General features: G+C 32.5%; 1 protein-coding gene across 1 annotated transcript; it reads left to right on the top strand.

The window, feature by feature from the left end:
- The first annotated feature begins 3,272 nt into the window (after positions 1-3,272).
- Positions 3,273-12,990, top strand: LOC125062398 (paraplegin). The gene is made up of 15 exons (XM_047668299.1): positions 3,273-3,598; positions 3,980-4,126; positions 4,367-4,498; positions 4,962-5,099; positions 5,176-5,269; positions 5,389-5,522; positions 6,717-6,881; positions 7,578-7,729; positions 8,284-8,506; positions 8,901-9,034; positions 9,199-9,335; positions 9,743-9,945; positions 10,657-10,776; positions 11,374-11,559; positions 12,368-12,990. The coding sequence occupies exons 1-15, from the start codon at positions 3,425-3,427 to the stop codon at positions 12,566-12,568; spliced, it is 2,340 nt and encodes a 779-aa protein (XP_047524255.1). The 5' UTR covers positions 3,273-3,424; the 3' UTR covers positions 12,569-12,990.
- The last annotated feature ends 4,482 nt before the right edge of the window (positions 12,991-17,472 follow it).

Genomic DNA, 17,472 nt, shown 5'->3' with positions numbered 1-17,472 from the left:
TAGTCTTATATACTATGAGTTTGCGTGACATATCATTAAATAATTAAATTAAATCGAGGGATTAGGTACAATCAGTCTATTAATGAGATATTAATATTATAAGGTTCTAAATAACGCTTACGGATCAGGAACCCTCTCATAAGGTTCGAAACACATTGATTTTTCTTGTACGAGCTAAGGTATTGTTTGGACCTAATAATATACACTCAGTAGCTTTGGTGTGTTACAAAATAAACACACATTTTACAAAATAAAATGAAAATTATCAAATAGTACGTAGTTGGTCCCAAAGTTCTGTCACTGGCACATTATTTCTAAATTTCGAGCAGGATTTTATAAAAAAGTTATTGCATTCTATTTTGGAATGTTTGACTATTGTTTTAAAATAAAAAACAATAACTTTCCGTAATTTTTCACGATTCAGTGGACATGGAAAGAAGACCGAATAGTTGTTATTGTGTTGCACCGTTGTGGGCACTCGCCGAGTACCATTTTCAAGTTGCTCAAAAATTTGAATATAACGCTAAGGTTTGTGTACGGTACTATTGATAGGTACCTTGAAGTCTCCAGTGTTGAGGACAAGGAAAGAACTGGCCGGCCACGCTCCGCAAGAACACCAGCAGTAATCAAATCTATCAAAGCGCCGATCGAAAGAAATTCTGTCCGAAAACAGAAGTTGATGGCTTTGTAGATGGGTGTCAGTAGGAAAACAATAAAAAAGGTTTTAAATGAAGATCTTGGTCTACGAGCATACAAAAAAAAAGTGGGAACTTACTTAATGCTCGCCTAAAAGCAATAAGGCTTAAGAGATCGCGGGTGTTGTTTAAGCGGTACGCGAAAAACCGACACCGTGATATCCTCTTCACGGACGAAAAAATTTTCGATATTGAAGAGAAGTACAATAAACAGAATGATACAGTGTACGCTAGGAGTTCTGAAGAAGCTAAAAATAAAGTTACATGGACATCATCCATCATCAGTAATGGTCTGGTTGGGAGTGTCCTATTACGGGCTAACTGAGGTTCATTTTTGCAAAAAGGGGGTCAAAACCAGAGCTAAAGTGTACCGAGAGACTGTTTTGGATCGCCTTATCAAAGACCTGTCCAGCACCCTATTTGTGGGACATCACTTCGTGTTCCAGCAGGACTCTGAGCCTGCATACAAAGCCAAGACCACTAAAGCCTGGTTCGAGCGTCAAAACATCGATTTAATTAGACATGAGGATTGGCCTTCCTCCAGTCCGGACCTTAATCCTTTGGACTATAAATTTTGGCAGGTTTTAGAGAGGAAGGTCTGTGATACACCCCATAAAAATTTGGAGAGTCTGCAGTCGTCTTTAAAAAAATCAGTCACTGAAATCGACATGAATATGGTGCGTGCCATCGCGTGCTGCGATAGACCACTGGCCGCGGCGCTTAAGGGTCTGTATTAAAAATAAGGGAGGTGATTTCGAATAATTTTATGCTATTTCTATTCCTTAATTAATGTACTATGAATTGATATATCACTCATTAAAAACTGACCAGTACTTTTGTTTTTATGATAATTTCCATTTATGACAGAACTTTGGGACCGACTATGTATTTATTATAGGAAAATGCGTCTCATGAAGTCATTAAGTTTCTTCTCTTCCGTCAAAATTTTACCACAACAAATTGTTTTTTACCAATAGTTTATTTGAAGATGCCGTTTGTATTCCAGGATACCTTATGTGAGTGATTCGGAAATTGAAATACAGCAAGAACCTATTCATGCTCTAACGGGTGTAATGGACCCCCCTCTTCTTAGAGGTTTTCTATGTAACGATGGAAATATATTTTTTTTATTACTAAAAAATCTAGTGTATTTTTATTAACATTTTTACGGGAATTGAACCCTAGGCACTAAACTTAGTCATAAGAACTACTAAGCACGTCCGGACGTCCGGTTTGTATGCATATCATACGTAGAATCAGTTATTAATTTAAAACATAATACGAACATAATTTTAAAAATTTCGAATTTAATATATTATGCTATGTATCAATCAATGCAATTTAAGCCTGTATACATTGTATTTAATTAAATATACCAATAAGGTTTTATTCGATTAAATAATGAAATTAGTGGTCACGCTAATATTGTTATAAATACTTTGTTAATCAAACAAGTCTCCCATTATGTTTATGGTCTTGTTGGTAATGGTCGAAATGAATTCTATAACGCTTGGCCGCTTTTTTAAGTGAAACTTCTTTAGGCGCATGAGGGTAAAATTTTTACGGATGAAACGCAATAATAATAATATTAGCGTCACGAAGATGTGCAGCGTTTTTGTCGAAGTAAAGGGAGAGAGTGATTGAGACCGATTAAGAGAGATTCAGAAGGGCGAATTACCTTATAGAAATACTATTTTTTAAATTAAAATTTCGTAAAGAGGATTTAAGAAATATTAGTATTTTATATTTCATGCAAAATAATTTATTTAAATCTCATATTATGACGAATTTTGCTTGAAACTGGCATAAAGTTAAAACTATTGCCATACTACAAAAAAATGGCTAATTTTAAATTAAAATGTCGCGTGTTTTTATTATCGAAGAAATAAATTAAAATAATTAAATTTATAATTTGTATTAATTTTTAATATTAAATATTAAACATTATATAGTAATATTAAAAATAACGACACTTAATATTTTAATAAAAATTAAATTCATTAAATTCCTAGCATATTATCTTCCTTTTTCCCTCCCTCTAAGTCTCAGAAATCTAAAGTTTAAGATTTGTATAAATATAAACAAGACTTAAAAATTTGTTTGCCGAAGAAGTTTCACTTCTGACATGACTGTGTACTTTGTACGCCCGCACTTTTTTTGTTTCTATAGTCATAGCTTAAGCTTATTCCTCGCTGTAATGTCATTTTGGTAAACACAATAATTTCTTACAATGATTGTAAGGAATTGAAATAAGTTAACTTATATATCGAAAAACGTTGCAATCTCACTCCTTCGTTATCCTTGTAATACAAGTTGGAATTTTGATAGGCAATAAAATTTGAATCTTTTTTTAGCATAGAAGATTTTTGTTTATTAAATTATTGAAATTTAATTACTTTTTTACATGTGAACATACAAAAATAAATGCTTTGTTGTATAAATTGTGTCCAAAGTGTAAGCTTGTCCCCAAGTTGAATGTAAAGATTAAAGACAATACCGTAATACTTTACTGTCAATGTCATAGCTGCTGACGCTGACACTGTCATTTGCCATTGTCAGTTGTCACTTTAGAGCGTTGCGACTCACGACTGTGTTTAGTGTTAGCAGGAGATTAGTGATTTTTCCATATCTTTTGAATTCTAATGAAACTAAATTTCAATTTAAAATAAATCCAATTCCTTGTTAATGTGTTTACTAAAATGATTTAATAATATCGCACAAAATCTATAATGTTATCTATAAAACGTTTACCGAGATTATCAACCTCAAATATACACAGTAATATTATCTTTAATTTGAAAAATGGAATTCTTACAAGAGAATACAAGAATTACTCAACATTGTCGAATTTGTGTAAATCACTGTCTTCTATACACAACTGTACAGCTCAATCTAAACATCCAGTAAGTAATTTTATTACACAATGTGATTTCATAACTATTTTGCAAATTGCTATTTTACAGTGTTTACTGAACAATGTTATTCCTGAATTTCTTTTACAGTATTTATGAGCAAACTTCTCCTTGGTTTAAGACCAATGTTTTACATGATTAGAAAACTGTTATCAGACTATACCTTTGTTGAGATTTAGACTTTAAATTTAATAATAAGACATAAAAATGTACACTTGTGTGCTATGAAACTTTGGGTTGGGTGTTAAATGTCACCGCACTTTTTTGATGATACTAATTATGTAGGATCTGTGAATGGTGTAAAGACAAATTTGAAATGAAAATATTACTTTACTTACATGCATTGTAATATAGTTTTGGTACATTTTTCAGCAATTAAAACAGTTTAATGCAGAGTACAAAGCAGCTGAAGCTTTGTTAAGAAGATCAAATTTGCCTGGATTCACTCATACCTTCCAGTTATTGGGTCGTAGTCTACACACAAGTACAACCAACTATAACAAAGATGAAAATGATAAGGTGCAGTATGCTTTAAAATTATACATGACACAAAATATTAGTTTTGACTTGATGTTGTTTTTTTTTTAAATATCAGATTTTATATAAATTTCAGGCTTAATTACTAGTTAACACTAAATAATGGGTTTTTAGCTGTGACATATTTATATATGTATGTTATTTTTTTATCTGTCTTAGGGAGATTTACATTTTATAAACTTATAAGATTTACAGCTATTAAATAAAAAAATAATTTTATAGGACAAGAATAAGAAAAAGGAGGATGCAAATATTCCTTCAATCATGGTGAAGGCTCTGTTTTGGATAATGACAACATTCACACTAATTATGATGAGTTCTATGCTGCTATCTGGTGAAAATACACAAAGTGAAGTAGGTTAAAATTTTAAATATTATTAAAAAATATGATATACATATTAAAGTTTTGCTTGCTTAGTATATATTTATGTTTTTTAAGAGAAAACTACATTATTTCTTCAAGCAAAAAAGGTTTCTCAAAACAAAATAATAACCATTATTATCATAATCAATCCCATAAAATGTCATGTTAAAGTAAGACTAACAAGGTTATTCAAAAGATTTTACTGAATTACTACATATATTGTACAGTTTCTACTGTTAATTATCAAATCAAAATATTTTATTATATAATGTAATTACAACTCTTTGAAAAAGTTTTGCATAAATGAATAGTTCCTACAAGAGAATATTTAAAAAAAAAATTGCAAGTGAACATCGATGTATCACATGCTCTTATTTCTATTCAGTACAAAATAAAGTCCAAGTATTATTTACTTATTATATCTAGTAATTAATTTTGTCTTATATTTTTTAGTTTGTCAGGTATGTGTCATGGAATGAGTTTGTATACTCTATGCTATTAAAGGGTGAGGTGGAAGAATTAATTGTACGTCCCGATATTGAAGTTGTCACCATAATCCTTCATGAAGGAGCTGTTGTTAAAGGACGAAAAGTCAGTATTCATGTTGAAAAAAGGTTTTCTTAAAATCAATATTCAAAAAATCTGTATCCTTTTAATATTTTTTCAGGCTACCAGTAGAGTGTATCATATGAATGTGGGTGATATTCATAGGTTTGAAGAAAAGTTACGAGCAACTGAACAAAGTTTGGGTGTTAAAGAAGGTATGAGTTACATGGGGGTTTTTAGTTTTGGCAATATAGGCAAATTAACTAAATCATATTTAATTACATCAATTATGTTATAAGTTTCACAAAGTGATTTTTGTGTAAACATATTTCAGGTGTCCGAGTGATATATGACAGAAATGGAAGTGTAGCGGGAAAAGTTATAACAACTTTACTCATTACGGCTGTCATACTATCCTTCCTATATTCTACAAAGTCTATGAAAATGAATATCAATTTAGGGGGATTTGTAAGTATTACATTTTTTTTTAAATTTAGTTTTTTTTTAATAGAACTAAGAACTATATACTCTAAATAACTGTTACTGTTTAAGATTATAATAGCTGTCAACGTTTTGTGTCTGAAGCTTTTCAGTTTCCTGAAAATGATTTCCTTTAACAAAATAAGTTTTTTAATTGTTTCATTGCATTGTGTTGTGTGCCCTTATCAAAAGGGTAGTTTTAGCTTAGGGTACGAACAATAACGGCGGTCAATTTCGCTTCCTAACGTAACCATCAGGTACTCTGAGGCCTAGGCACTGGAGCAATGCCTGATTGTTTTCCTTTCCTTAAATCTGATTAAACAAAAAATAAGACCTTAAGTATGCGAGAGAGTATATAAGTATGTGAATGGGTGTATGTACGTTGAGTATATTTGCGTGGCTGAGAGATGTTATAAGCGTGCGTCTGGGTTAATTTTTGCAACCACAGAGACATTTATGAACTGTAGAGTTTAGTAGAGGGGATTTATTATAAAGGAACATTGATATACAAAAAACCCAAGATGCACAGTCTCGAATAAAAGTAACGCTCGAAAGTGTCCCGAAACACTATTTCTGTCCCTTTCTATAACAGTTTGTCTATAACAGTATATGTTACAAGCATATATTATTGCAAAATCGTGGTCGGTAGGACAAGGTATTGAGTGGAGTCGAACATGACTTTTTTATTTACAACTATTTAACATAATTTTAAATTTATCCGACTTTTCGGGTGCTTTACAGCGTGCGTGGTCACGGTGACTGAAGATAAAAGGTGTTGGATGTTAAATAGTTGTAAATTTATAATAATACATAACTTTAATCCGGTTAAAAAGTTTTTTCTTTAAATTAAATTTTTTTTTTAAATTGGCTACCTCCACTTGACCTACACTTTATATAGCGTAAATATATTTGTCAAAAACTACACACAAAAAAGTTCAAAAGTACATAAATTTATTTATAAAAAAAACACAAATAAATAACATCGACTCCACTTATTAGACGCGAGACTATTTGAAATGAGCGCACAATTTAGAATGTTGCGCTCATTTTTTGAGGACGTTTTTTTGACGTTGAGTGTGCATCTTGGGTTTTTTGTATATCAATGTAAAGGAAGCAATTTTTTATAATTCATATAATATACAATATATATAAATGTACAAGCATTGCGAATGTTTATTCTAGAGTCAATTAAGCCGTGCTAAATTCACTTTAGTGGATTCCATGCATGGCCAAGGAAAGGGTGTGAAGTTCGAAGATGTGGCGGGTTTGAAGGAGGCGAAAGTGGAAGTCATGGAATTTGTGGATTACTTGAAAAGACCAGAACATTATAAGAGCTTGGGAGCTAAGGTGAGGTTATTATAACTCATATATTCATAAAAATCATTCTTGTATAATGTTATATTGAGTTTACGGTGTGATTAAAACAGATAGAGTTAAGTTACGGAATTTTTTTTAATAAACTTCTGTAGAATAAAGAATCAGGCTTGCCTTTTTTATCTTTTTATATAAATAAAAATAAATCGCTAAATATGTTGCTAAACGCTAGCCCGAAGACTGCTCGAAGGTTTTATGGAGAGTAAAAATGAAATAATGCACTGAAAAACCTAAAAACCAATTTAAAAAACACCTTAAGGCGAGACGAAGTTCGCAGGGGGCAGATAGTATATATGTATATAAATCTTCTGTACCTGTGTAACTCCTAAACGGCTGGAGAATTTTGATAATCTAAATCTAATTAATTAATCCGCATAATATACATATACTAGTGGACCCGACAGACGTTGTCCTGCATGATATTTCAAGCAATTAGTAATGCAAAGTATGAAAGTACCGACTGCAGCGCCATCTGGCGGGCTGATTTGTGAATCTAAACCATTCCCAGATCCCCTTGAACACATACAAAAATTTCATTAAAATCGGTCCAGTCGTTTGAGAGAAGTTCAGTGACATACACACTCACAGAAGAATTATATATATAATAAAGATTAACATACCACTATAATTATCATAAACGGACACAAAAATAATGTTTTTACCTTGCAGGTACCCAGAGGGGCGCTATTATTGGGTCCGCCCGGTTGTGGCAAGACTTTGTTAGCGAAGGCTGTAGCGACTGAATCGAATGTTCCATTCCTCTCTATGAATGGTTCGGAGTTCATAGAAATGATCGGGGGCCTTGGGGCAGCAAGGGTTAGGTAAGATCATCGAAGCTTATTTGGGGAACGATGGGGCGTCTTCTGTTACTCATCGTAACAACTATTACTCACCTAACCTTAAACCACAAAGATATGATTCAAACTTGAAACTTGGTGTTATGTATGACTCATTTTTCATATGAATTTGACATTCGGAAGTCATACTTAGCGCTACGACTAACTGAATGTCACCCTTCCTCTTCTTTTGGCCTAACTGGAGATTGGCTGTCAGTCTCCTAAAGTGTCTCTTGTCCTGTGCCAAATGCAGAAACTCTTCCGCAGTCGCAATACCCAAACACGCTAACGTTGCAAAAGCCATGATTTTTTCCTTCTAACAACACGTCATACCCTGGATTTTACCCAATATAAATAATTGAAGGATCTCCCTCAATTATTTATATTTGATTTCATTATATTATTTATATTAATATAGCGTCACTTCACGCTTTTTTTAGCAGCTCATTAACAATCTTGACTTATTTTTTTTTATTTACTTTTTTATTTTAATTTAAATGGCATTTTACTGTGATAATAATGGCTATATTTCTTTCCAGAGATTTATTCAAAGAAGCAAGCTCGCGCGCGCCCTGCATCATCTATATAGATGAAATGGATGCCGTAGGTCGAGCTCGATCCTCTGGAGGATCATCTTTTGGAGCTGGAGGTGGAGAAGGAGAACAGACCCTCAATCAACTGTTGGTGGAAATGGATGGGATGAAGAGTCGTGAGGGCATTGTTGTACTCGCTTCGACTAATAGAGCTGATGTTTTGGATAAGGTATTGTTTATAGATTGGCTTAGTATTTCTGTATTCTTAAAAAAAAATTAATTTGTAAAAAGTTGAGCTTTCTTTGCTTTCTAGTTCTCTGACTATAGCAAAATTGGCTAAATGCCGTAGAAATAAATAAAGGTTAGATTACTTACTTTGGCGCCATCTTGTGATCAATGACGAAAAAAGAGTACGTTAGTACATAATATTACCCTAAGTTTCGTACAGCACCGATAGGTGGCGCTAAATTACAATGTAAATTTCATTTTGTACGCAATGATAAATTTGTTCATTATGCGGCGATATCACTTAACATTATTACATAAAAAATAAATGTTTTAATCACTAATTTTCAACATGTTTAAACCTTTTTGTAATATTTGTGTTGTTTTAATTATTTCAGGCGTTGCTTAGACCTGGCCGCTTTGACAGACACATTCTTATCGACCTGCCAACTCTTATAGAAAGGGAAGAGATCTTTGAGCGACATTTGAAAAATATTGTCCTAGAAGATCTTCCTAAGTATTATGTTAAAAGGTAGTGAAGAGGAAGAAGTTTTTTTTTAAATCTATTTATTTAGTTTATCCTGAAGAGAAAAGTATTTTTGAAGTCGGTTAATATTTTCTACAACACATCCAAGCCGGGACACTGGATTAACCGACATAAAAACCGACGGATTATGAAATCGTGTATTTTTTCAGGCTCGCATATCTAACTCCCGGTTTTAGTGGGGCCGATATCGCAAATGTATGTAATGAAGCAGCTTTACACGCAGCAAGGCACAAACAGAATATTGTTCGAGCGGTGAACCTTGAATATGCAGTTGAAAGAGTTGTCGGTATGTATTTATGTAGGTTTATATTTTAAATAATCCTAAGTATCCCGCAAATTGCCATTCCGTTGGGACCTTCTCACATTAATCATTTTCTTTTTTAATAATCAGAATAAGCTGCCCCGCAAGTTGTTCTGGAACCTTGTCACATTTACAATTGTTTTAAAAATCCGAATAAGTTTCCATGCAAATTGCTAATGCGTTGGAACCTTGTCACATTAACAATTTTTTTTTAATCCGAATAAGCTTCCATGCAAATTGCTAATGCGCTAGAACTTTGTCTCAATAACAATTTATCTGCCTCGCAAAACTTTTCTGAATTATAAAAAAAAATGTTTTTTATTTTGAATTTTCGTTGAATACAGTTAAATATCCGCCTAATTGTAACAATTGTATATTCCAAAACATTCCAGGTGGAACGGAGAAGCGGAGTCACGCAATGTCCCCCGCGGAGAAACGGATAGTTGCGTACCACGAGTCGGGTCATGCGTTAGTTGGATGGTTATTGGAACACACAGACGCATTATTAAAGGTCACTATAGTGCCACGGACCAATATGGCCCTGGGTTTCGCGCAGTACACCACTTCGGATCAGAAGCTGTATTCTACGGAAGAGGTATATCTTTATATATATAACTAGCCGTTTCGCGCCCGCTTTGCTGGACGAATTAAAATAAATTTTATGTTTCGTTATTTTATTTTTTTTCATATTTTATTATTCTTCTTTTTAACTTCCCGCTAAGAAAATTGAAATATTTCGAAAATCGAGTTTTTAACAGATGTTGACGTTTAGAGGTTCTAGGAAGCCTCCCCGAATGTTTCCGCGGTGAAGTCCGTATGGATAAATTTTCATAAAAGTAAAACAGCAATAAAAAAATGAAGGAACGTTGGAATTTAATAAATAAATAGCCATAAACCATCTAGGAAAATTTCGCATCGAATGGTGGTAGTTTCATGTCGATACGATCAGTGGTTTAGGCGTGATTGAGCCTCAAACGAAGACCATTTTCATTATATATATATAGATTCTTCTGTGAGTGTGTATGTCACTGAACTTCTCTCAAACGACTGGACCGATTTTGATGAAATTTTTTGTGCGTGTTCAAGGGGATCTGGGAATGGTTTAGATTCACAAATCAGCCCGCCAGATGGCGCTGCAGTCGGTACTTTCATACTTTGCTTTACTAATTGCTTGAAATATCATGCAGGACAACGTCTGTCGGGTCCACTAGTAATATATAAATATCTAAAATTTTTGTAAAGAAAAATATATTTTTTTAACTATTCTCAAGAACATTAATAAGTTTTAATTTGACATTCTTTCCAGTTATTTGATCGAATGTGTATGGCATTGGGTGGACGCGCGGCGGAGGCGATAATTTTCAACTCGATTACAAGTGGAGCCAAGAATGATCTAGAAAAAGTTACCAAAATTGCGTATGCGCAGGTCGGTAAAAGTAGTCTAACATTGGTTACATGTATTGAATTTTTTTTAATAATAAAGTAAAGAGTAAATATAGATAAGAACATTATGCATATATGTGCTTCACAATTATAGATTTATTATTAACCAACTATTTATTAAAATTCCTCGGTCTAATACAAACTATTTACGTGACTCAGTCATGTATCGTATACTTTCAGATTATAACACAAATTACCATCAAAAAGATATATTTAATGTAACTAAAAATTGTTTAAAAAATAATTAAAAAAACATTTCAATAATTTAAAAATTATTCCTTTGTATTAAATATATATTATAATGAACAATGAATCTTAGAACTTAGAATTTATTATAAATACATAATATATTCTTTGTATATTTTTTTGTATTTGTATAGGTGAAACTGTGCTTTGTGTATGTTTAAATGTGTATTCCGTTTTTGGCCTTTGTGTACAGTGTAATTGTTTGAATATTGTTTAATAAGTAGCTGTAGGAATACCGTTAAGAAAATAAATAAATAGATTTAAAAAAAGTTTACTAATAATTATCAGTTGCAAATTTTGGCATTCATCAAATACTTATGTGATTTTTTTTCAGGTCCGCGTCTATGGTATGTCACCAAACGTTGGGCTGCTCTCGTTCCCGGATATAAACGAACGAGGGAAGAGTCCATTTAGCAAAACACTAAAAAACCTGATGGATTTGGAAGCAAGGAAGATTATCGCCAAAGCCTATTATGACACAGAGGAATTGCTGAGGAAAAATCAGAAAAAATTAGAAGCGGTAATTTTAGCAATTTTAACTTAGATCTTTGAATAGTCAAAATCCAGCGATATGTTGGACGCCAATTTTATTTTAACGTCAACACAGTTTTTTTTTTTTAATATGGCTCTGGCACGGTTTGTACATTAGCCAGTGTCAAGTATAAGATTTTTATAATTCGTGCTTTTGCTTTAGAAATTCGACCATGTCCTCCATGTACGGTTTAGGCACTCGACCCGGTACCGCACAACCCTCCCAAAGGCCGAGAACAAATTTAAATTAAATTAAAACTTGCCCTCGAACCGGGAATCGAACCCGGTACCCTTCACGTAGCTGCCATTTAATAAGACCGCTAGGCTATGAGGCCCCTAATCAACACAGTTGTGAAACAGTTATAAATAAACATTTATTTGTATTTTATAGTTTATGGCCTGGTATCTAGACTTTTAGGCCAATTTTTCATACGTTAAGTGTCATAGAACAACAGATATATACTGTCAACGTTATATTATATGTAGGTAGCAAAAATATCTTAGTCATTGCTAAAGGAACTACTATGTTTGTGCCTTGAAACACTTTTTGCAATACACTGATTTCTTGTTAACGTAACTTGATTTTTTTAAAACCCTTGATATAAAGTTTTACATGGAGTCCTGTCATCACTATTTATTTATTTTACCAACAGGTGGCACTGCTTTTAAATAAGATGTTTACACTGGCTTAGGCTAGGGTGAGATTTAGCACGAGCTTAATCTCCCTTGTCAAAAACCAATACATTTTAGACCTAGTGCTAAATCTGACCCCTAATATATATATTTTTTAATTTTAGCTGGCTGAAGAACTGTTAAAGAAGGAAACCCTTAATTACAAAGAAGTCGAGGGTATTTTGGGCCCGCCCCCCTTTCCCGGTAAAAAATTAATTGACCCAGTGGAGTTTGAGAATAATTTACGGAATATGGAAAAGGCGTCGATTCCTGAGGCGAGTAAGGAGATCGGAGCGCCCTCTACGAAGCCGGATACACCACTGTGACGTCATTAAACAGTGTAATAATGTAATGTGGCAACAGCGAACTTGCGCTAACTCAAAATTTGACAGATGACACATGAAAGTTAACATTTCGTTTTCGTTTATCTGTTGTTTATTACTAATAGTCTAGTGGCGCTACAACCCTATTTTTAATAGATTGCAGCTGTTTCTTTGGTAATTTTATAGAAAAGTAGGTGAGCTTTGTGTCTGACATATGTCATCGATTTTAAGGTTCTCTACTTGTCTAACATTAATTTCTAAAATCAATTGTCAAAAATGTAATACGGTACATGCGCTGTGCGACACAGTTTAAAAAGGTGAGTTAGCGCAATAACGCAGCGCAGTTTTTCTTAACCCACACGGCACAGCGTTTATGTATATTGTAGATAAGCAATAGTTTGAATAAAGTTTCGATATGTTTTTTCGTTTATTATATTCCTTTCCTCATTTAAATCGCCTCTTCATAAAATTACGCACTTTAACTTACGAAAAAGACTAAACAAGAGCTCTAATAAAATTTTTTTTACAAAAGCCGAAAATGTCTCTTATTTTGTGTACGGTATGTGTGTTTACTTAGTTTATTGACGTTAATTTAATTTCAGAATAAACTTCTTACAAACGTATCACATGATCTGTATTTTATTTTCTCTAAGTTTATTTTTATCTAGGACATTATCTTATTGAATTCTTACAGTGATATCAGTTTTAACTTAGATTTATGAATAAGGTTGTCAAAATCGAAATTAAATTAAAAAGCGATAGGTGACAAATTTATTTGAGCGTCGACAGAACTAAACTTCAATTGGGATCTTAATTTATTTTTGGGAAAAAGTAAAACAACATTTATTTGTAATTTTTATTCATACCAAGGGGCACACGGATACATCAATTTAACATTTATTCACGAACAACATTGAGTTTACACAAAAATACCGGTTAAGTTTCATAGAACCACAGAGATAATACTTTAAACCAGCGATTTTTAAACATCTAAGCTATTAGATTATGGTAAGTAGTACCTATATTTTGATAGGTCATTAATATTGATATAAATACATTAATTATAGTTAAATAAACCTCAATACTGCTACCATGTGCCTATTTCAAAGGGCGAGTCTTAAACTTCAACATTCGAATTTATTCTGGCCGCAACTTTAACGTACACAGTATATTTTTACTGCTTAATTCGGTAAATATTAATCGTATACAAAATATGTAACAAACTAAACAGAGTGGCGGTTAACGCGCAATAATTTAGTCGCCATTTTGGATTTTCAAAATCTTAGGCTGTAATAAAATTGCTGACTAGAACTGCTAACTCGACTGGGCCCGTTGCAATTGGTGTGAAGGAAATAACAGTAAGTTCGCCATTCAAACAATGGCTGTTTCGCTTACATCGTTTTCTACATTCGAATCCGCAGCCGCTTTCAAACCGAATATCTTCATTAAGGGACCTATGACTGGATCCACACTATAAGGGCGATGGCAGTTTCGTTAAGGTCAAATATTAAATGAAAAAAATGGACACTTCATACTATCCGTAACAGTAAAGTTCCGGCTGAATCGACCAGTCGCGATGAGGCTTGAAGCGAGCATTTTTAGCGAGATCAACTTGTCACGTAATAGTAAGTCAATTCATAATAAGGGTTTATTTAACTAAGTAAGTCATCTATAACAAAACTCAATTTCAATGTTATTTCCATCAAACTAAATGAAATCGCTATTAATTGGCGTGGTCGCTACAATAGCTTTAAAGTTTAAACAATTTTCATATTCTCGGTCTTCAGCCAAAGACTCGCCTTTTGATTATGTATATATTTTAATTATAGAAAATGTGTTATAGACCTTACAAGAATTACTTTAAATTACATTCAAAAACACTACGTAAGTTACCTAATTCCAGAGGTTCTGGATATCTACGATGTTCCCTTTGGTCCAAATGCATGGAGTTAATACATTCTCCTAATACATGTGCATTTTGACAGATATTTTCTTCTAAAGTATAGCAGCAAAGTACTTTTTTATACCAAAAGCGCCGGTGTCTAACTTCCTACAGCTCTACAGATGGTGTCCAATTACATAGTTCGTTTAATATCAATAGCCGTTCCTTCAATTTTGGAAATGCGCGGAAAGCTAAGACAAATTGATTCAATTATGTATTCCAAGTACGCTTTATAGATTTTTAGCAAATTAAAATTTTAATTTATTCAGAGTTAAGACGTTTTTGTTGAAAGAATAGTGTAATAAAATCCCTATTAAGAATGAATTCATAGTGTGACCCAAGACCTTGCTTCTTTATAAGCTTTACAATTAAAAATATTAGTCAACATTGACGCAGCCTAACATATAGCTTGGTATTAATTGCAAGGATAAGGCGACGAAATTTTTTTGATACATATTATTTTTTTACGTTTTTCAATAAAGACTAACTTGGTAAGTAATAAAACTGATATAGGTATACGTAGTTCTTCGTTCGAACTTGGTTAACGGTGTCGACTTGCTTCGTGGTCAGACCTCGGAATCGAGCTACCTAGCTCAGTATCAGTTCAGAGAGCAGCAAGATTTGTGTTGATTCAATACACGGGGACAACCCGCTAAACTATCATCTTTATACTGTAAAGGATAACTTTATGCAGTCATCTCAATGCTCAACCGTCTTAGACCGTCTTCCCTCATAAAGGCCCGCTAAACAGTTGTCAAAAATCTTCCGCTGCGCCGTTAGCTTGGACCAAAGGGAAACCTACATATATAGCTTGATAAAACACAGTCTTCACAATGATTACACTCAACACTTAAGTATGATTTAAATTCGATGGTTAGTAAAGTAGTATTTACAGAAGATAGTGGATATTCAAACAGATCTACTGAAATACATGTGAATAAGATTTGGGCCCGTTTAATATTGGACCTTATAATGTGGGAATATAATGATTAACATTAAGACTATCGTCATACATTAGACATATAAATATACACATATAGAAATTACTTAATTAATACGAGAAAATAGGCAAAAAAAATTAAAGAAACAAATATTAAAAAAAACATTTATTTAAGTACTAATTACATTAATTTAGATAACAAAATTAATTGAGAAATAAAGAACACAATCCATTAATATTAATACTGATCTAAAAATAAAACCATTTTGCTACCAGCGCTTTTAAAAATACTGAAGTTGCTTAAAAACAAAAAGTGCTTTTCGGAGCTTCTTGGCCATTCTTATATTATGAAAGTGAGTCTCGTAGACTGTGGTTGATAGATGAATTTCAAGGTGTGCGCTAAACTGTCTGTAATACATAGACAATTTAGCGCTTACGCCGCTAAATCTAGCGTAATTCGTCGCTCGCTTTAGTGTCTAACGCTGAATCTACCGCTTTTAAGCTACATCGGGACTTTAAGTGCCATAGACATATTTGATTAGTAGAAACGAAAATCCAAAATCTCAGCTTCCGCACTCAGACTCTCACTAGTTCAGTTGTGCGTAAATATCTGTTACATATAATATGAGCGAAACAATCTTTAAATCAAATCGTTCAAAAGAATCTATCTCTATATCACCATTAAAGTGTGTAGCTAACAAAACTCACTGTCACAGAACAAGTGTCGTATATACCTATCTCGTCAAGTTTTATTAACGAGATGAAAAAGTAAACATAAGTTATTTTAACTTAACTCCTGCAGTCGGCCAACTAAAGCTCCGAAAGACAAATTACTTTTAAAATATATTCTTGCAAATTGCAATTATCTCAGTAGAGAGTAAAGTAAGAACATTTACATTATTAAATATGTATTATCAAACTATACTTATCTATAAAATGGGTCCTTTCTAAATTGTGCTTATTTATGTGCCGAAAAACAACAACAGTGGACAAGGAATTGAAGAATAAAAATTTGAGCATTCAAAGTACTATTTGATAGTATGAAAAATAGTATTATTGATAGTAATCTATATAGCTTTAGGTGTTAAGTAAAAGAACTTGTAAATAATAATTAATTTATCGAAACCCCATAATTAAAATATTTTTACGTCAGTCACGTGACAAAAATACTCCAAATTATCAATGTACATGTAGCATTAGAATATCTACATTATAATATATCTTCGCCTGTCTAATCCCAATACTGTCTTGTCTGAGTTTTATTTCGTCGAAATGTTTTCCATCGAAATATGTGTATTTGTGTAATTAAAGATAATAAACTCGTAAAAAACATGACAATTGTTTACAAGTTTAGAAGAGGTGCGAGACCATCTTGCATAGAGAAGCGTGTTGGCGGGTTCTGGCAAAGTGAATGTTTAATATGAATTTTTACTACTTAACAGAAATAAAAACAATAAATTGTATAGATTCTGTAGTCACTAGTAAATAATCTGTAACGGTTTTTAAAATTCTGTCAAATAGCCTAGTGATAAGTTTGACAGGACAAACGTCATCCCATCCTAAAGAAATGGACACATTCAAGCATGTAAAATTTTTAAAATCAATATAACATAAAATATATAATAAAATATAAGACTAGATTTAAAACTACATTGTGAACCTAACATTATTATAAGCGTCATAATTATTATACTTGTTATTATTATGATTATCATTACTTTTTTTATACTTACCAGTGATAAAAAAAATCTAGGTAATATGAAATTGTTATTTTAATTTAGTATTTACAAATGATTATTATGTTTTTTTATGTCAATTTTGTTAAAATAAAAGGCGAAAACACCTTTATAAATTTGAGACTTGGCACCAATATTTCTTATCACTAAAATGGGTTGTAGTTATGATTAAATTTCTGATGTAGAGGATAATATGGTATTCCCATACTAACAAGAAAAAAAATGCATTTTTAGAAAAAGAAACCAGTGAAAAAAATACAATTGTCACTTTTTTCTGTATTCTACTTAC

Source organism: Pieris napi, chromosome Z (genome assembly GCF_905475465.1).
Source record: "Pieris napi chromosome Z, ilPieNapi1.2, whole genome shotgun sequence".
Lineage (NCBI taxonomy): Eukaryota > Metazoa > Arthropoda > Insecta > Lepidoptera > Pieridae > Pieris > Pieris napi.
The sequence above is the reverse complement of the archived record's forward strand: the minus strand, read 5'-3'. Positions and strand labels throughout refer to the sequence as shown.